The sequence below is a fragment of the Oncorhynchus kisutch genome, linkage group LG14, assembly GCF_002021735.2.
Source record: "Oncorhynchus kisutch isolate 150728-3 linkage group LG14, Okis_V2, whole genome shotgun sequence".
NCBI lineage: Eukaryota > Metazoa > Chordata > Actinopteri > Salmoniformes > Salmonidae > Oncorhynchus > Oncorhynchus kisutch.
In genome coordinates, this window is record NC_034187.2 from 61980834 (window position 1) to 62002269 (window position 21436).

The 21436-nt window shown below is 42.1% G+C and overlaps 1 protein-coding gene across 2 annotated transcripts in view; it reads left to right on the forward strand.

The window, feature by feature from the left end:
• LOC109903114 (KH domain-containing, RNA-binding, signal transduction-associated protein 3) overlaps nucleotides 1-21082 on the forward strand; it is a 202300-nt gene extending 181218 nt beyond the window's left edge. Inside the window, exons 8-9 of one of the 2 annotated variants that reach the window (XM_031788710.1) lie at nucleotides 16781-16839; nucleotides 20132-21082. In XM_031788710.1, coding sequence (XP_031644570.1) covers nucleotides 16781-16839; nucleotides 20132-20226 — 154 coding nt within the window. In that variant the 3' untranslated portion in view covers nucleotides 20227-21082. The remainder of the gene's footprint in view (nucleotides 1-16780; nucleotides 16840-20131) is intronic. The other variant, XM_020499737.2, reaches the window with a different exon arrangement.
• Nucleotides 21083-21436: the final 354 nt, after the last annotated feature.

Sequence of the window (21436 nt, forward strand, 5' to 3'; positions counted from 1 at the left end):
GACAACTACAAAAAGATAAAACGTCTTTTTATTTTAGCTCTGGTGACGCTCTGCACACACAAGCTTGTTAGCTAGTTAGCTAGCTCTGGTGCAACGTTAAACCAACCCTCTGAAGTTCAAAGACATTAAAATCGCCTCTTCTCCGTACGAATTCTGTGGGCCTAATTAAGATAATAAGATGCCCAGTGCTTCAATGTCAAGCCTTCTCCTTCTCCCTCTCTCGATCTCTCCCAACCGGAATCATTTCTGTCATATCTCGCACCCTACACTTGCCTGTCCAATACATGTAAACATCCGTAGCCTGCTGCATAGCAAGCTGTTCTATCTGATTGGTGACATAATCTAATGTTTCGTTAAATGTACAAAAAATAATAATTTAAAGAGGAACAGAAAGGAACAATATAAACCGTTAGTTTTTTGGGGTTGAAATGGTTCAGAACTTTATTTTGCTGGTCGTAACAGTAGAAGGGAACAAAACAAATATTGGTTCTGTTCAGAACGAAACGCTTGGGAAATAATTTAGGTTCCCATCCCTGATAGAAAAAGAAGACCCTACAACTAAATGTACAGAATTGATTTTCTCATATCAAGGGAGTGATCGTGATTACTTTCACCATGTCACTTAAGGTCAAAGGACACTCTTTTATCGGTCCTGCATCTGGGATGCGTCCCAATTGGCACCATATTCCACATATAGCGCACTACTTTTGACTCTCTCTGGTCAAAAGTAGCACACTAAATTTAGAATTGGGCACCATTTGGGACGCATCCCTACTGCTGTCACACCATCTTCCCACCTCTCCTCTATTCTGTATTTTCTGCGTGCATGGGCAGTTTCAAAGAGGGCCTGATTGTTGCTGCACTTAAGATGTCAAAAATTGCATTAGAGGCAGCTATGTGTGGTGGGGGGGGAGAAAGAAAAAATAACATATTAGACTGTCCCCTGCTTTGTGAGGAGGCATGGTTGATGTTTTCTTTTGTGTCGGTGTCAGGATATATGTCGCCCAGGCCAGGCGGCATCCATCTCTCACACACTCTCTGTTAGGGCCAAAGTATCTGCTTCTCTCTCTCCCCCTTTCTCTCTCTCACCCCTCTATGCAGTTCCTCAGAGACTGAGGGGTACATATTAAAGCCTGCCTGCCTCTTAGAACCCTGGTGTCTATTTGCAGCCATTTGTTTTAAAAGGAGCCTGGTGAATAATCACAGAGGCTTAAGGCAGAAGGAAAAATGGAGTCCATCATGTAGAGGCTGGGTGGATTATCTGTGTGTGTATGTTCTGCCCAGAGGCCTGATGCTAGACTCAAAGAGATTCTGAGATCTATTCTCTGGCTAGAGTCCCAAATGGCACCATATTCCTTTTATAGTGCACTACTTTTGACCAGGGCCCATAGGGCTCTTGTCAAAAGTAGTGCATTACAAAAGTAGTACACTATATGGAATAGGGTGCCGTTTTAGATGCACCCATGGGCTGACTAATGGGCCTCCATACTTTACATCATCTTCCTCCTGAGGCACACTATTCTGTTTATTTACATATTTTTGTTGACTTATTTCTTTATACGTCTCAGAACTGGCTCGAAAGTATTTATTTTTATTTTGAGCTTTGATTGTTTATCATGTTCACCATACAAGCAAAGATCTCTTGCAATTTCTTAGAACACTGCAACCAGTCTGCTCTATATACACTCAGGATGACTATTTACTCTCAGTGAGTATTTATGAATATGTACAGTACAGTACCCTCCTTGCTTTCTGAACACACTAGTCATCTTTTGAATTCCTCATAAACCAATGCATTATTATTTTTCATAAAAAGTAAACCCTATTTCATAGGACAGTTGATTATTAAGAGATATTGTTAACCAGACGAGACCCTTTGATTTCTTCTTTCATCTGTAGAGTAAAAGCATCATAGACGCTAGCAGCCCTTAACAATGCATGGGGATGATACCCTGTAGCATAGCGCAAAGTCATCAAGGTACTGTATACACGGAGTACACCAAACATTAAGAACACCTTCCTAATATTGAGACGCACCCCCTCCCCCGTTTGTCCCCAGAACCACAATTGTGGAAAAACCAACTGTAGCAGCGTTGCAGTTCTTGACACAAACCGGTGCGCCTGGCACCTACTACCATACCCCGTTCAAAGGCACCTAAATATTTTGTCTTGCCAATTCACCCTCTGAATGGCACACATACACAATCCCTGTCTCAAGTGTCTGAAGGCTTAAAAATACTTATTTGACCTGACTCCTCCCCTTCATCTACACTGATTGAGGTGGATTTAACAAGTGCCATCAATAAGGGATCATAGCTTTCACCTGGATTCACCTGGTCAGTCTATGTCATGGAAAGAGCAGGTGCTCCTAATGTTTTGTACACTCAGTGTATGTACATATGAATATTTTAATATACTATAACATAGTTATCCTACTACATCTAACAGCAGGCAATTAAATTGAAAGGACATCTGAACATGAACCATATTCGCACTTTCGACTTGTTTTCTAAAGCATTCATTTCCCACACTACAGAGCCAGCGTGTACAGTTCAACCAACACTGCAGTGCATAGTGCATACGGTACAGCACATTTCCTTTTTAAGGATACAATTTAGATCTGTTGATGAACAAAAGGTGCAGCCCTGTTTTAGCCCGGAGCCCAAACTCAGCCTGAGCAGGTCAGAGCGGTAGACGAGGCTCCCAGGGGAGTGTTAGACTGGATCCATGGACAAGACGTCTCCCTAACAATGTCTCACAGAGCCTGAGGAACTCACAGCACAGCCACCATGTTAGATCCCTGGCTGGGTGGCAGGAAGGCAGGCAGGCAGGACTTCACTAGTTGCAGGATAACAAGCAGAGATTTTTACGACCATTGGTTTCTCCAGTGTCTCCAGTATGATATCAGCCCTATGCCTGGTGGGAAACTGCAGCCATTCTGGAGAGTTTGTTTTGGGAATTTGTGACATCTACAGTATGTCTGTTATACAGTAGAGATGATTGAGATGGACATATTATTCCTACTAAATACAAGACATGCAACCTGTTTTCAAATCGTTATTGCTGATAATAGCCTAAACATTTTTTTAAAATCATATTTATATTTTTTATTTTTTTAAAATCATATTTAGTCAACAGGAAAATATGAACAGTTCACAACCTTGAAACATGAGACTGTTACCGGTTCTTCTCAACTTGGAGACATTTGCATATTTCAGAAGACAGGGAAAGCCTTCGGGAACATTTTGGAACGCCAGATCAGCATGACATCCATGGCAGCTTCAGGTTCAGCACAAGAGCAGTCAATCTGTATGAGCGCCATCATAGCCTCTTTCTACAGCATGTAATACACTAACCCAAATAAAATCATCAAATCAAGCTTTATTTATGCAGCACATTTCAGACATGGAATGGAACGCAATAATAAAAAACTATGAAAATAAAAGCTGAAATATTTACTGCACAACAAACATAAGATAGAAAATAAAATAATGACAAAATGGAATGACTTAAAAGCACCCTAAGGAAAAGCAAAGCTTAAAAATATGCGTTTTAAGACCACTTTTAAATATGTCCCCAGTTTTGGCCCTCCCTCAGGTTCCCTGGCAGGCTATTCCAAAGGCTGATGGCATAATAACTAAAGGCTGTCTCTCCATGCCTCTTGGTCCTAGGCTTTGGGATAGTTAAAAGGCCAGGGCCAGAGGTCCTGAGGGACCTACTGTGTACATAACTTAAAATCATGTCTGATATGGGTGCAGAATCGTTGATCGACCCAACACAACCTAATTATTAAAACACTGGCAAAGGGCTAAGTCTCTGGAGAGTTAACTGAAGGTAGGTAGGTAGGTAGGTAGGTGGGTGGGTATTATTAAGCAGGTGGAAGGTCAGATAAATAGAGAGACTGGAGGAGAATCACTTTCATTGATAGGAAGTGATCTCCCTGTAGGTAAATGAGGAGAATCACTTTCATTGTGTTAGTGATAGGAGGTGATCTCCCTGTAGGTAAATGAGGAGAATCACTTTCATTGTGTTAGTGATAGGAGGTGATCTCCCTATAGGTAAATGAGGAGAATCACTTACATTGTGTTAGTGATAGGAGGTGATCTCCTTGTAGGTAAATGAGGATAATCACTTTCATTGTGTTAGTGATAGGAGGTGATCTCCCTGTATGTAAATGAGGAGAATGACAGGTGTTGCTCTGTATTGCGACTGCTGGACACTGGGTGAGGTCATCCAGAGGATGGACACTCACCCAGGTCGGTTTGGATCAGAGTGTTATTTCATTCCTGACACCTATAAGACTACAGGGGCCTCTCGTATCTTCCCTTTCCCGTCCCTTTCGCCTGAATACCGACCCTGGGCCGTCAGGCTGCTCCCAGAGGGCCGCGGTTACAGGGAGGAGGGCCGCGGTTACAGGGGTAGCTGTGACAGTGTTTTAAAGGGCAGACACATCCCCTAGGAACAGCTGTAAAACTCAATTCAAGAGACAAGCGTGGAGGTAAGAGGTAGCACAGAGTACAGGGGACTTGTAGAGATAGCAGCAAAGGGGAGAGCCATGCTGAGGTAAGAGAGTACAGAGGAGAGAACAGTAATGGATGTCCGAATGGCAAGTCTTGGTGGGTCGTCCACCAACAGTATGTGAACAGAAGTACCAATGTAGACCACTAAAGGTGTGGATCAGTTGTTTTTAATTTTTATTTCACCATTATTTCACCAGGTAGGCCAGTTACACATGGAATAAACAAACGTGCAGTCAATAACACAACAGAAAAATCTATATACACTGTGTGCAAATGTAGTAAGATTAGCGAGGTAAGGCAATAAATAGGCCGTAGTGGCGAAGTAATTACAATTTAGCATTAACACTGGAATTATATATGTGCAGATGATGATGTGCAAGTAGAGATACTGGGGTGCAAAAGAGCAACAAAAAAAAACAATATGGGGATGAGGTAGTTGGGTGGGCTATTTACAGCTGATGCTTATAGTTAATGAGGGAGATATGTCTCCAGCGTCAGAGACTTTTGCAATTCATTCCAGTCATTGGCAGCAGAGAACTGGAAAGAAAGGCGGCCAAAGGAGGTGTTGGCTTTGGGGATGACCAGTGAAATATACCTGCTGGAGTGCGTGCTATGGGTGGGTGTTGCTATGGTGACCAATGAGCTGAGATAAGGCGGAGCTTTAACTAGCAAAGACTTATAGATGACCTGGAGCGAGTGGGTTTGGTGACAGATATCTAGCGAGGGCCAGCCAACGAGAGTGTACAGGTCGCAGTAGTGGGGCTTTAGGGGCTTTAGTGACAAAACGGATGGCACTCTGATAGACTACATCCTATTTGCTGAGTAGAGTGTTGGAGGCTATTTTGTAAATGCCAAAGTCAAGGATTGGGAGGATAGTCAGTTTTACGAGGGTATGTTTGGCAGCATGAGTGAAGGAGTCTTTGTTGCGAAATAGGAAGCCGATTCTAGATTTAATTTTGGATTGGAGATGCTTAATGTGATTCTGGAAGGAGAGTTTACAGTCTAACCAGACACCTAGGTAATGGTAGTTGTCCACATATTCTAAGTCAGAACCATCCAGAGTAGTGATGCTAGTCGGGCAGGTGGGTGCGGACAGCGATCGTTGAAGAGCATGCATTTAATTATACTAGCATTTAAGAGCAGTTGGAGGCCATGGAAGGAGTGTTGAGCAGCAGCAAGAATGCAGCAAGAATGACATCATTGATGTATACAGAGAAAAGAACCGGCCCAACAATTGAATGCTGTGGCACCCCCATAGACACAACCAGAGGTCCGGTCAATAGGCCCTCCGATTTGACACACTGAACTCTATCTGAGAAGTAGTTGGTGAACCAGGCAAGGCAGTCATTTGTGAAACCAAGGTCGGTTTGGATCAGAGTGTTATTTCATTCCTTATTTCATTGAGTCTTCCGATAAGAATGCAGTGATTAACAGAGTCGAAAGCCTTGGCCAGGTCGATGAAGAAGGCTGCACAGTACTGTCTTTTATTGATGGCAGTTATGCTATCGTTTAGGACCTTGATTGAGCGTGGCTGAGGTGCACCCATGACCAGCTCAGAAACTAGATTGCATAGCGGAGAAGGTACGATGGGATCCAAAATGGTCGGTGATCTGTTTGTTAACTTGTCTTTCGAAGACTTTAGAAAGGCAGGGCATGATGGATATAGGTGTGTAACAGTTTGGGTCTAGAGTGTCTCCCCCTTTGAAGATGGGGATGACTGCAGCAGCTTTCCAATCTTTAGGGATCTCAGACAATACGAAAGAGAGGTTGAACAGGCTAGTAATACGCGTTGCAACATTTGTGGCGGATAATTTTAGAAAGAGAGGGTACAGATTGTCTAGTCCAGCTGATTTGTAGGGGTCCAGGCTCTTTCAGAACATCAGCTATCTGGATTTGGGTGAAGGAGAAATGGGGGGGGGATCTTGAGCAAGTTGCAGAGCTGTTGGTTGGGGTAGGGGTAGCCAGCTGGAATGCATGGCCGGCCATTGAAAAATGCTAATTGAAATTCTCGATTATCGTAGATTTATCGGTGGGGACAGTGTTTCCTAGCCTTAGTGCAGTAGGCAGCTGGGAGGAGGTGCTCTTATTCTCCATGGACTTCACAGTGTCCCAAAACTTTTTGGAATTAATGCTGCAGGATGCAAATTTCTGTTTGAAAAAGCTAGCCTATGGTTTCCTAACTGACTCTGTATATTGGTTCTTGACTTCCATGAAAATTTGCATATCGCGGGGGCTATTCGATCCTAATGCAGTACGCCACAGGACATTTTTGTGCTGGTCAAGGGCAGTCAAGTCAGGAGTGAACCAGGGGCTATATCTGTTCTTAGTTCTACATTATCTGAATGAGGTATGCTTATTTAAGATGGTGAGGAAGCACTTTTAAAGAACAACCGTGCATCCTCTACTGACGTGTTGAGGTCAATATCCTTCTAGGATACCCGGGCCAAGTCGATTAGAAAGGCCTGCTCACTGAAGTATTTTAGGGAGCATTTGACAGGGATGAGGGGTGGTCGTTTGACCGCGGACCCATTACGGACGCAGGCAATGAGGCAGTGATCGCTGAGATCCTGGTTGAAGACAGCAGAGGTGTATTTGGAGGGGAAGTTGGCTAGGGTGATATCTATGAGGATGCCCATGTTTACAGATTTAGGGTTGTACCTAGTGGGTTCCTTGATAATTTGTGTGAGATTGAGGGCATCTAGCTTAGATTGTAGGACGGCCGGGGTGTTAAGCATATCCCAGTTTAGGTCACTTAACAGTACGAACTCTGAAGATAGATGGGGGCAATCAATTCACATATGGTGTCCAGGACACAGCTGGGGGCTGAGGGGGGTCTATAACAAGCGGCAACAGTGAGAGACTTATTTCTGGAAAGGTTGATTTTTAAAAGTAGAAGCTCAAACTTTTTGGGCACAGACCTGGATGGTAAAACAGAACTTTGCATCTCTGAAGTAGATTGCAACTCCACCCCCTATGGCAGATCTGTCTTGACAGAAAATGTTGTAGTTGGGGAGGGAAATCTCAGATGTATTTTTTTTTTTATACTGTATATATATTTAACATTTTTAATGAACGACAGAATCCGCTGCAGCCCAATCAGCTGTAACTGCTCAGGGAGTATAAACACAAACACACACATATTCACACACACATACTTTACACACACACATACACACTGAGACAATTTAGTGGTGTGACGAAACATTTAGGAAAACCCATAACAACCGACCAGAGCAAGGCAGAAAGCATTGACACACACTGAGAAACACAACTCATATTCCCGGGTTTAGGGAGGAAGTGATTACATGTCATCAGTTACATGTAATCTGATTACAAAGAACTGTTACTGTAATAAGTTATGTTACCAGCAAAAATATTGTGATCAGATTACAGATACAATACCTTCGGAACGCATTCAGACCCCTTGACTTTCCCCACATCCCACCACGGAACAGCCCCACTCCAAAATGGACCAAACAAACAAAAAATCATCTGAAAAATACACACAATTCCCCATAATGACAAAGCAAAAACAGGTCTTCAGACATCCCCGCAAATCTATTAAAATTAAAAAACAGAAATAACTTATTTACATAAGTATTCAGACACTTTGCTATGAGACTCGAAATTGAGCTCAGGTGCATCCTGTTACCATTGATCATCCTTGAGATTTTTCTACAACTTGATTCGAGTCCACCCGTGTTAAATTCAATTGATTGGATATGATTTTGAAAGACACACACCTATCTATATAAGGTCCCACATATGACAGTGCATGTCAGAGCAAAAAACCAAGCCATGAGGTCGAAGGAATTGTCTGTAGAGCTCTGAGAAAGGATTGTGTCGAGGTACAGATCTGGGGAAGGGTACCAAAAGAATTCTGCAGCATTGAAGATCCCCAAGAACACGGTGGCCTCCAAGAACCACCAAGACTCTTCTTAGAGTTGGCCGCCCGGCCAAACTGAGCGATCAGGGGAGAAGGGCCTTGGTCAGGGAGGTGACCAAGAACCCAATGGTCACTCTGACAGAGCTCTAGAGTTCCTCTGTGGAGATGGGAGAACCTTCCAGAAGGACAACCATTTCTGCAACACTCCACCAGGCCTTTATGGTGGAGTGGCCAGGCGGAAGCAACGCCTCAGTAAAAGGCACATGACAGCTGAGCCCGGACTTGAACCCGATTGAACATCTCTGGAGAGACCTGAAAATAGTTGTGTTCCAACGCTCCCCATCCAACTTCACCGAGCTTGAGAGGATCTGTAGAGAAGAATGGGAGAAATTCCCCAAATGAGAGCTAAGACAACAACGGGTAAATGGCGATGAATGGGTAGAGAGGATCAGTTAGGCACACACAGGACCTGAGTTCGAGGTACAGTGTTAATGAACAGTCCAGCAGGCATCAGCTGTGTAGCCGAGTGATCATAGCGTCCAATGAGCAGCAATAGGTGAGTCAGGGAGCCGTTCGGTAGTCGCTTTTACGCTAGGCAAGCGGGAGACACAGAGGTCAGAAAGATAGCGGGCCGGGGATAGCAGATGGGTCTTCGGCGACATCGCAACAGAATTGCCTGTTGAAACCAGATTGGATGATTACGTCAAATCAAATCAAATGTTATTTGTCACATACACATGGTTAGCAGATGTTAATGTGAGTGTAGCGAAATGCTTGTGCTTCTAGTTCTGACAATGCAGTAATAACCAACAAGTAATCTAACTAACAATTCCAAAACTACTGTCTTATACACACAAGTGTAGGGGGATAAAGAATATGTACATAAAGATATATGAATGAGTGATGGTACAGAGCGGCATAGGCAAGATACAGTAGATGGTATCGAGTACAGTATATACATATGAGATGAGTATGTAAACAAAGTGGCATAGTTAAAGTGGCTGGTGATACATGTATTACATAAAGATGCAGTAGATGATATAGAGTACAGTATATACGTATACATATGAGATGAATAATGTAGGGTATGTAAACATTATATTAGGTAGCATTGTTTAAAGTGGCTAGTGATATATTTTACATAATTTCCCATCAATTCCCATTATTAAAGTGGCTGGAGTTGAGTCAGTGTGTTGGCAGCAGCCACTCAATGTTAGTGGTGGCTGTTTAACAGTCTGATGGCCTTGAGATAGAAGCTGTTTTTCAGTCTCTCGGTCCCAGCTTTGATGCACCTGTACTGACCTCGCCTTCTGGATGATAGCGGGGTGAACAGGCAGTGACTCAGGTGGTTGTTGTCCTTGATGATTTTTATGGCCTTCCTGTAACATCGGGTGGTGTAGGTGTCCTGGAGGCCAGGTAGTTTGCTCCCGGTGATGCGTTGTGCAGACCTCACTACCCTCTGGAGAGCCTTACGGTTGTGGGCAGAGCAGTTGCCGTACCAGGCAGTGATACAGCCCGCCAGGATGCTCTCGATTGTGCATCTGTTGAAGTTTGTGAGTGCTTTTGGTGACAAGCCAAATTTCTTCAGCCTCCTGAGGTTGAAGAGGCGCTGCTGCGCCTTCTTCACGATGCTGTCTGTGTGGGTGGACCAATTCAGTTTGTCTGTGATGTGTATGCCGAGGAACTTAAAACTTGCTACCCTCTCCACTACTGATCCATCGATGTGGATAGGGGGGTGTTCCCTCTGCTGTTTCCTGAAGTCCACAATCATCTCCTTAGTTTTGTTGACGTTGAGTGTGAGGTTATTTTCCTGACACCACACTCCGAGGGCCCTCACCTCCTCCCTGTAGGCCGTCTCGTCGTTGTTGGTAATCAAGCCTACCACTGTTGTCGGCAGACCAGTCATGATGGATCGGCGGGGCTCCGTTAGCCAACAATAGCCACTAGGTTGCAGCTAGCTAGCTGCAATGATCCAGTGTAATGGTCCAGAGCTTGCGGCAGGTATCCGGTGATGTGGTAGAGAAAGGCAGTCTGATATGCTCTGAGTTGATATCGCGCTGTGCAGACTGGCAGATAATTATCTGAGCTCAAGCTGGCTGGTAACCGAGCTAATGGTGAAGACTGCTAGCATTGGCTAACAATGACTAGTAGCTAGTAGCTAGTTTGCTGGCAAGCTCGATGGAGGTTCCAGTTATAAGGTATAAAAAATATCAGATCCGTACCACATTGGTTGAGGCGGGTTGCAGGAAAGTATATTTAGTTCGTAGATGGAATGTGAGATTAAAATATATACGAAAAAAATGAAAAACAGACTATTAATATGGGACAAGACAAACACACGCCGACTGCTACGCCATCTTGGATATAGTTGTGTAAAGTACCTGAGTGGTGCAGCGGTCTAAGGCACTACATCTCAGTGCAACAGGCAACACTACAGTCCCTGGTTCGAATTCAGGCTGAATCACATCCGGCTGTGATTGGGACTCCCATAGGGCGGCGCACAATTGGCCCAGCATCGTCTGTGTTTGGCCGGGGTAGGCTGTCATTGTAAATAAGAATTTGTTCTTAACTGACTTGCTCAGTTAAATAGTGGGTAAAGAAATCAAGTAGCTATGCTATTACAAGTTCTCGACATGATTAGGCCTAGGAAATATGTGACATGTTGGTTTTAGTATTTCAGGCTTGGCACACATTAGTTTAACAGAGTAAATTAGTTCAGCAGAATTGTATGGATTTCTATCTAAGAACCAGAGGTCATGCAGTTCTCAGATGGGTACTTTGTATAATTACTTTACCTGCATATTTTATCATTTCAATATAGTTCTAATTTAGTTCTCAGCAGTATGTAATGTTTTGTTTTTGACAAGCAACTTCTGTCTTTGGCCCTAATTCGCTTCAACGCTAGAGATATTTTAGTCTTGTCAGGCTAATTTGCTTCAATGCTAGAGATATTTTAGTCTTGTCAGGCTAATTTGCTTCAACGCTAGAGATATTTTAGTCTTGTCAGGCTCATTTGCTTCAATGCTAGAGATATTTTAGTCTTGTCAGGCTAATTTGCTTCAACGCTAGAGATATCTTAGTCTTGTCAGGCTAATTTGCTTCAACGCTAGAGATATTTTAGTCTTGTCAGGCTAATTTGCTTCAACGCTAGAGATATTTTAGTCTTGTCAGGCTAATTTGCTTCAACACTAGAGATATTTTAGTTTTGTCAGGCTAATTTGCTTCAACGCTAGAGATATTTTAGTCTTGTCAGGCTAATTTGCTTCAACACTAGAGATATTTTAGTTTTGTCAGGCTAATTTGCTTCAACACTAGAGATATTTTAGTTTTGTCAGGCTAATTTGCTTCAACGCTAGAGATATTTTAGTCTTGTCAGGCTAATTTGCTTCAACACTAGAGATATTTTAGTTTTGTCAGGCTAATTTGCTTCAACACTAGAGATATTTTAGTTTTGTAAGGCCAAACAAGTTTTTTTTTTTGCTGTCTCAGGTGCTGTATTGGAGAGATTCCAGACGCTCTCGGGATGATACCAGTTTATTGCACAGCCGAGAACATGATGAAGCACTGAGGGTGAATCTCAAATGGAAACCTATTCTCTATATAATGCACTTATTTTGACCAGAGCCCTATGCACCCTAGTCAAAAGTAATACACTATTGGGTGTCATAGGGTGTCATATAGCATGCCATTTGGGATGCGACCTCAGTCTACATGCTTGGGCTGTATTAACATTGCAGTCACCTCCCCATCCGTTCACCAAGACAATCTGAACCTGAGGTGACTTTAAATGCAGTAGGCCTGACTGCTGAACATTGATTGACCATCGATAAGTTGATTACCATGGAGGGGTCAAATTCAGACAAAGCAGATGATTATAGTCACACATTATGTAAATCCATGACGTTTACCATTCAGTCCGTCTTTGTAACAGCGCAGCAAGGGTCCAACAGTGCAGATTGCCTTCGCAATCAGCTGCTGAGACAAGCAATCAACAGCATTTTCCTGAGGGAGTTTTCAATTTCAATTACACCCACCCCTTTTTGGATAATATACAGGACACATTCTCCCAAGTCCAGTTCCTTTTGTGTTATATTTGATCTATTTTTGTCTTTTTTGGTAATTTTGCTCTATTTTCCAGAGCCTTAATCCATGAAATACAAAATATATACTGTACCCACTCTAAAATGTGTCAATATTTTTATTTATATAACCAGGCAAGTCAGTTAAGAGCAAATTCTTATAGACGGCCAACCAGGGAACAATGGGTTAATTGCCTAATTCAGGGGAAGAACAACAGATTTATACCTTGTCAGCTCGGGGATTTAATCCAGCAACCTTTCGGGTATTGGCCGAATGCTCTAACCACTAGGCTACCTGCCACCCCAATATGAATGAAGTTGTCTTGCTATCAAAATGCCCCTTATAATTTGCATGAAATATATGAGGAAACCCTGTTGAATATGATGTTGAATGGTCTTCCTCTTGCTTTGGAAAACCTATGAAATATTTAGTGTCTTCTCTCCTCTGGATATGACTGCTGATTATAGATTGTTCTTCTCAGTACCTCTGAATCCTCTCTAAATGTCCTAGCATATCTCTGCAGGTTTATCACAGAGCAACAGAAGAGTAATGGCTGTGTAAGAAAGCAAAGTCCACCAGGGACGTGTACTACATCATTCAGATGTAACACCACCATCTGTTTAGTGGCGGCGCAAATGGCAAAATCACTACTTAAGATCAGCCATTTATAGACATATCTGTAAAACTGAGAGCCATGCAGTAGGTATACCTGTAGACGAGCAGGTCTGGCGTCAGATTCCCTCATTCCTGATCACGAGACAGGGTTAGCTAATGGGCGCTATGGGTGTTCATTTATCAAGGTCAAGGCCAGCCAGCACTTTAAGACAGATTGCTCTGGGTTTCTCCTTGCTCTGCTCTATCATTAGCTGTTAAGGAATGTTTACAGAGTTTGCTTGTGATTAAAACAACATAAAAAATGAATTCAGTTGGGTACGTCGGGATTGTTTCAGTCCCTGACTCGTTCCCAGCATCGTGTTTACTCCATTAGTGACTATTTATAAAGTGTTGATGGATGGTTTCTAATACGTGTGATTTAGCAATCTCTTTTATCCAAAGCAAATTAGAATCATGCGCGCATGCATTTTATGTATGGGTGGTCCCAGGAATTGAAACCACTATGCTACCGTTCTACCAACTGAGCTACAAAGGGCCACTATAAAAGTGCTATGAGGCATTTGACTGTGCCATTTGGGATGCAGCCTGTATTTTACTTGAAGGGCGCATGAGCAGTTAGTTTCACCTGGATCGTTGCCCTTCAGGACATGCCTGAGGACTCACTGACCAGACCAGGGTAATAGAGGAGAAAAGGTGTGAGGATATTGACAAAATGTCATCCCAGAAATTAGAAGTGCCTAACAGCTTTGGGAGTCCTCCTCTCGTCGTTTTAAAGGGGGAAAGCTTTAACTTGGCAGCTCTCTGAGGACCTAACTGACGTTATTGGTCCTCGTAGGCTTTAGCTTTACACCAACAGGAAGGATGAGACGCTTGTTTAGCCCCTCAGCTTCCCAGGGCGTTTTAGCAGAACGGTTTGTAGTTGAGTGTGTATTCAGAGGGGTTCCGCTCTGGGAAGAATACACCCCAGTGTTGAGACATGGTGTGAAATCAAATTACCACAAACCCTGTCAGGTGTTTCACAGTGTACAAGACACGTAAAGAGAGAACATGCATTCATTTGTTGCATCTCTTTCTCTCGCTCTCTCTCTCCTTCTCCCTCTCCCTCTCCCTCTCCTTTTCTCTCTCTCTGTTACTCTCTCTATATATATTTCTCACACTCACTCTCTCTCTCGCTCTCTCTCTCCCTCTATCTATCTCTCTCACACTCTCTCTCTCTTTCTCTGGTTTTCTCTCTAAAGCCATGATGAGTGGTGTCAGGTATATATTAGCAGCTGGACACCAGTGAAAGTCTCACAGTGGTACCTCTGCTGTGAGGGTTGATTGGAAAACATCACACTCTGAATAACAACGTCTGGCTTCTCTTTGTGGACACAGAGCATAAATAATCACTCACGTCTTAGCAGGGATCCAGTTTGGATAAGAGGGAAAAGCCTGCCTTTGTTTCTGCTGTTATTGTTCACTGGTTGAGTCATGAGCTGTGTGAGCAATGCAATCTTCATGCCAAGTCAATGATCTCCCCGGGGAAGAAACCCAACATGAATGCCTTCTCTGGACAATGTCTCAAGCAGACGTTTATAGATCCACAACAATGGACGTTTTTCCCCCTCTGTCCCCTTACATGATTTTCAGTTGTTCATGTCAGCTTGTGTCTTTAAGTCCCTCCCCCCAAAAAATAAACATGCTGTCAATCAAAGTTTAATAATGATTAAGTGCTTTGAAATGAGAAAATCATAAATGTCAACCTTCTGTGTTGATCTGGTGTATATATGGGCCTGTAGTGTCACCTCCAGCGCTAAGCCAAAGAGAGGAGAGGAGAAGTGCCCCTGTCATAGACCTATTGTACTGTAGTAACACTAATATATATTTTGTACACAATAAAGAAAATCAATTTAATCTAAATATTGCTCCCAGCATTGATCAAAACTTATATTCTTGATCTGACTGAGTTCGCCTGCATCTTTGCGAACGAGTGGAATCATGAACAGCGGTTTGTTCGTTATGTTCCACTGCGTTCCCCATATCTGCCTCCCGGATTTGCCTTTTTAGCAGCACATTCACCACTCTCTCAAATGGCTCGCTCTGCCCCCTCGCGGCACAGGTCGAGGAAGTCGGCTCGAGTAGGCTAGCTGGCGGCAGAGACTTATGAAGGGCTCTGGCTAATATTACTTAGCCAGCTAGAGGGATGAAGTAGGAAGCTAACGTTATTCAGAGCTTACCTCAGCAGGAGCAAAAAATTGCAAAAAATAGGCTACTAAGTTCTCATAATAACTTTCTCATCAACCAAGTTAGGAACAAAAAAAAGAAGATATGTTTCAATATGAACATCTCCTATCTTCCATATTGAACTACATTAAAATGCCATCATAATGCCAATTATACAGTTCATACATATTGGTGGTTGTTTGTTCTTATCTCCATCACCCACTGGAGTTGATAGCTTACCCATTACCTACTTTTTTTACCACTACAGTTTTTTTAACCTTATTTTAACTAGACAAGTCAGATATGAACAAATTCTTATTTACAATGACGGCCTAGGAACAGTGGGCTAACTGCCTTGTTCAGGGGCAGAACAACAGATTTTTGCCTTGTTAGCTCGGGGATTCGATCTAGCAACTTTTCGGTTACTGGCTGGCTCAACACTCTAACAACTAGGCTACCTGCCGCCCCGAATACATCACTGATATTAATACAGAATTGTAAGTAATATTCTAATAATTAATGTGAATGTGATAATACGCCATTGATGTCTGTTTGTGCAGAGCTTGATTAGTAATGCCTAGGAATACAATGAGATGAGATATCTATGTTACGTGTTGATGATATGCAATTCATCATTACAACTGACTGAACAGATGCTACGTGTCAGTGTGAATCAGTTCTCATATTTCGCCTCTTTCAGGGGTATAGCATTACAATTGTATAGCTAAGAGGCTGTGTGTTTATAGATCGACTGAGGTAGATGAACCTACAGCAGCTAAGGTGATAATGGCTGGGGCCATTTTTGCTCGGTTCTGCTGTTCTCCATTATCAGCCAAGGTGATAATGGCTGGGGGTGGGAAGGGGAGGGGGGACACTCAGCTGTGATGGGCCGCCAGTGTCGGCTCTATGGCAGCTTTATGATGAATTACCTTTCTGGGTCTGAATGATAGGTCTGATACTGAATGATGCCAGCACACGATTGTTCTGTCAGCAAGTCAACGGGCACCGCTGAGAAATAAATAAAGAATAGCAAAGAAATGAACCACAATTCAAGACAGCCGTTTTATTTTTCATTACAGGTGCCATCTCTCATATACAGTATATCTCCATATCCTCTGTTATGGGACAGGATATGGGGGGATAGACACAGCCATCCTCTAATACAGGGAAGTCATAGTTATGAAAGAAACATTCTGTATGGAACTTTTGCGTATGTTTGTAATGCCATGTAGAGTATATCTTTATGATTACATACAGCGGAACGGTACATCAATTCTGCACATCATTTTCTCACGTTGACATTACTTCACTTTCCCGAACAGTTCATGTCATTCACATTCCGGGTAATGATTTGATGGCTGTGTGTTGTAGAAACCGCAACCTCTATTGTTCTCTATTAAGAAAAGGCCCGGGGGCGTGTCATTTTATTGTTAAAAAGCGATTCTGATGCATATCTCCTCTTTCTTTCCTTGCACAGCTCAGACGATTATTATGAGTACGGACACGATAATGGTGAGGAATCATATGAGTCATACGGTGAGTTACTAACTGCTTTATTAACATAGAAAATGTTGTTGAAATGAATACTGTCTTGTTCAATGTGGTTCTTTGTTCGTTAGCAGTTTGAATGCTGTTAATTCTTAAAAGGGGGGGGGTTCTTAGCTGACATCTGGAATTGTTTAAAGATGGTCACATTATGGCTCATTTAGCTATTTGATTTTGAATTTTTGGACCCCTTTAGGTATAAAAAAAAATTAAGAAGGAAAGTATTTGAAAAATATTGAATTTGGCCTTTACTACTGTAACGACCCTGGGTTTATAAGAAAGGAGGGAGTAGTGTAATTTATAAGCACGGAAATCGACTCTGCCGCATGAGCGTGCTTTTGCGGCACAGTCGATAGCGCGCCGGACCTCAGGCTCGAAGGTCGAGGGTTCGAAACCTGCTCCCTGCTGTTTCATTACACCACCATAACCCAGAGAAACACACTGAATAACATGTTGTAAATGCACTGAATAACACATGGTAAAGGGTTAATGAAGTGAAGTGTTAGGTAGGAGATATCCTATATCCTCCTATAGCTAGGAGATATAAGAAAGCTCAGGAAATATATATATATTATTATTATTATTACACATATTTAACCTCTTTTTGGGTAGGCACAAAACTATCTTCATCCTCCGGTGCCTGTTACCTTCAGACGAGTCCCGTGACACTTGTGGGGGTCATAAAGCAAAATGTAGAACCACCATTGTGTTTCTGAGAATCTCCCCTTTTCCACAGTGGGTTCACATTAGTTTGTAGCCCAAACGGTTTGGACGCTTACAAACAGAAGTTGGCACATAGACTGTATCTTCTTCAGACAAGTCTCCTGACACTTGTGGGGGTTGTAGAGCGAAATACCACTGTGTTGGTGAGAGTCTAGCCTTTCCATAGAGAGGTCAAAATAGGAAGGTAAAACAGTTCGGAAGCGACTGATGTTTTCTTGAGAAGACCTGTGTTCCGGATGTTTCATGGGCAAACACAGCTCTGCCACCTTTCACTGCAGATGTGGATCTGCTATATCAGCAGATGCGGTAGATTGAGACGGTTATCTTTAGTTTAAACTGACTGGATTTTGAAGGGGATTTTTTTCTTATGTTATGTAGATTGACGCACCGGTTCGTCAGTTGACTCTAAGGGTTTTCAAACCCACATGCAATGTAATTTCCCTGAGTAGGCGCCACATACATTTTTGGGACACATTTGTTGTAGACGTATCATTAGTATTATTCAGGGTGCCAGGTGATGGGATAACATGAGGCATGTTCTTTGTCAATATAATGGTAAAATAATTGCTGAATGATTATTCTGTTTCACAACTGAATTAGACCTCTTTTACGCAACTCCATATGGACAGTGCTCATTTTTCTGACAATGTCAAATACAATTCTGTTATTATAAAGGTTGGGGGATGTCTGATAAAGACACAGTAATTCTATTAAGCGGGTCATGGCTACGTCTACACAATGCCTCGACTGTATTCGTACATAAACCATGAGTGATAGAGTAACTGATATGCCTTGACGTCTGGTTTTCTAATATAGCTTGAACCATAGTTTTATTTTCTGGTGTAATGACTTGAGCACTGTATGGTTCCTGTTTCAGTCACTGAGCCGTTAATGTCACCTCATTACCCAGGTCTCCTCTTGCTGTGGCAGATGTCAACTCTTACAGCACTTCACAGTACATGTATACAGTTGTCACCAGACTGAGACACTATCTGCAACATGAAGGACTTACAGTATATGTTCTTTGATCCATGATAAATTTGTAATTGACCATAACATAGGGCAGGTAGCCTAGGAGCCTGTAAGAGCTTTGGGCTTGTAACCGAAGGTCACTGGTTCGAATCTCCGATCTGACTAGGTGAAACATCTGTCGATTTGCCTTTGAGCAAGGCACTTAACTTTCCTTGCTCCTGGGTCACTGTCAATGATGGCTGATCCCTGGCTGTGAGGCTGTCTCAGGGGAAGTGGGATATGCAAAAAAACATGTGTATAATGCACACACTAGTATAATACACACTACAAATGTAAGTTAACACCTAATTGTTGTTATTTTAACTGAAAGAAATGCTTGTTCATATTCCAATTTGCAATGAGATTAACACACAGGAATAATGTGGCAAGAAAGTTTCTGGTGTAAACTCTGGTGTAAAGTTTCTGGTGTAAACTCTGGTGTAAAGTTTCTGGTGTAAAGTTTCTGGTGTAAACTCTGGTGTAAAGTTTCTGGTGTAAAGTTTCTGGTGTAAACTCTGGTGTAAAGTTTCTGGTGTAAACTCTGGTGTAAAGTTTCTGGTGTAAACTCTGGTGTAAAGTTTCTGGTGTAAACTCTGGTGTAAAGTTTCTGGTGTAAACTCTGGTGTAAAGTTTCTGGTGTAAACTCTGGTGTAAAAGTGTAAAGAACTAACCTCCAAAGCACACACACAGACACACACAGACACACACAGCGGGTAACAGCGCCACACTAAATGCTTTCTAACAGGTCAAAATAAAGAGATGTTTGACAGTTCAAAGGAAGGGGCTGTTTAAATGATAAACAGAGTTGATGGTACATAGCTGATCTCTAAACACAAGGTTACCTTGGTCACTGTCTCTCTAAAGTGAGTGCCAGAGAAACGGTGACAGGTTTAATTAGAAACCATTGGTTATGGGCTGCCAGCAGAGACCATGTCAGGGAAAAAACTGTTCTTTGTGAGCCTCTGCTCTGCTCCCGGGGATGAGACTCTGCTGGCTAGAGATCACACAAAGGCTGCCATCGATGCAGCAGGCACTTGGCACATAGACAGCAGAGGGCCTGAATGAGGTCTGATTTGGGCTAATGGTTATTGTGCCCTTTTGCTAGGATCTACTACACTGGCTCTTTTCAAGTAGCTATTTGATCTTCTGTTTCAATTATCTAAATGCATCCTTCTAGGTGAATGACAAGCTTCTTGGTGGATTTTTTTGTTTGAACTACAGAGGCTGTGGGAGTCTTCTGTTGTTCCAGTTGGATAAGCCATATCAACATCAGACTCTCAAAGGATTTTGTGACCAGAAAGTCCATGATGCTTGATTTGTGTTCACTGATGAAGACAGAACCTTGACATAATTCAACTATTTTTGACTGGATTGATACCTGATTGAAGTATGATAGCTGAATGCTTACCTCAGTTCCAGGCTAAGGAAAATATAAAACCATTTTGTCCAATAACCTCTTGACGCCAGGGTAAAAATGACATAAACATCTGAGTTACACAAAAGTGTGTGTGTGTGTAGAAGTGTTTCTTACTGTTGTTTCCCTATAAAGCAGGTCAGGAGGAGTGGACAACTAATCGCGGCAAGGTGCCAGCTGCACGGACGACCAAGGGAGTGTACAGAGAGACGCCCTACTCCAGATATTGAACTGATTATGCAACAACCTGCACAATCCCTCACGGACGTGTCATCAAGTAATGGATTTTATACGGACGCTCCCTTTTTAGAATAAAAACACTCAATCGTAAATGTGGGTTTTAAAAACAGAAAAAACCTGGTATCATATCAAGACTGTTTTCACCAGAATAATGTGTATATTTTAGTCCATCTACCCACTCCTAAACAAGTAGATATCTAAATACCATGGACCTGGTTATAGAGGGATTGGTCACTTTAATATGTTAGTGATTTAGTTGTAGAGAGGTGAAGTATTGTAGATATTTTTTTCCTGGGGGTGATTGGTCAATTGTGTCCCTTGTAAATGAAACCTTTCCAATCAGAAAACAGAACGATCCTGAAATACATATTGTTGTTTGATCTCCTTTTGTAAATGATAGTTCTCTCGTGTTAAAGGGCTTATACAAGCATGGTGTGGAATCATTGTGGATAGTGTCAGCTGTTTTATTCCTATCTTAAAACGTGTGTAGACGTGTGTGTTTCTGTTTAATTCCCCCCTTTAATCGATCTACATTCACAGGCCATACTCTTCTTTTTTTGTGTGTAAAAATCTTCAGTAAAAAAAATATAAAAAAAGAATCAAGAGCTACAAAACATTTTATGTAAAGCTCTTAATAATTCATTCCAATCTATTTTTGTTTTAGGGGTTTAAAAACCTGAAATGCTTTCAGAAAATGTAATAATCAGTTTCTTGAGACGTTAAATCATGTAGAATTGGTCTGGGAGCAGAAATAGTGTTTTAGCATATCAACCTTCTCTGCTTATGTAGGCCCTTTACATTTTTCTTCTTGGTTGATGCTCAATAAACTTTTTGAAAGAAGTAAGTTTGTGTTCAAGAGCCTAATTCTGTATTTACATAGCTAAATAGAAAAACACTATAATCTAAACTAACAAAACTAACATTGGAAAGAATGATGCTGATGATAATATTGAAGTGCTCACTCTAATACAGGTTTTTATGTACCGTAATGAATGTATAGACTCCTGAGCGAGACCATGTTGATCAAGAATTAGCGTCTGAATAATATCATAACATGTCAAACCGCATAAAAGTTCACATTATTTGTATGAAAAACCTTAAAACTGAATGCCAGCAACAAAGCAACACCATTTTTGTAAGAACTGTGTCGCATATTTGTATTTTACAATTCAGGTAATGTTTTGTAGGGAATGGTTTTGA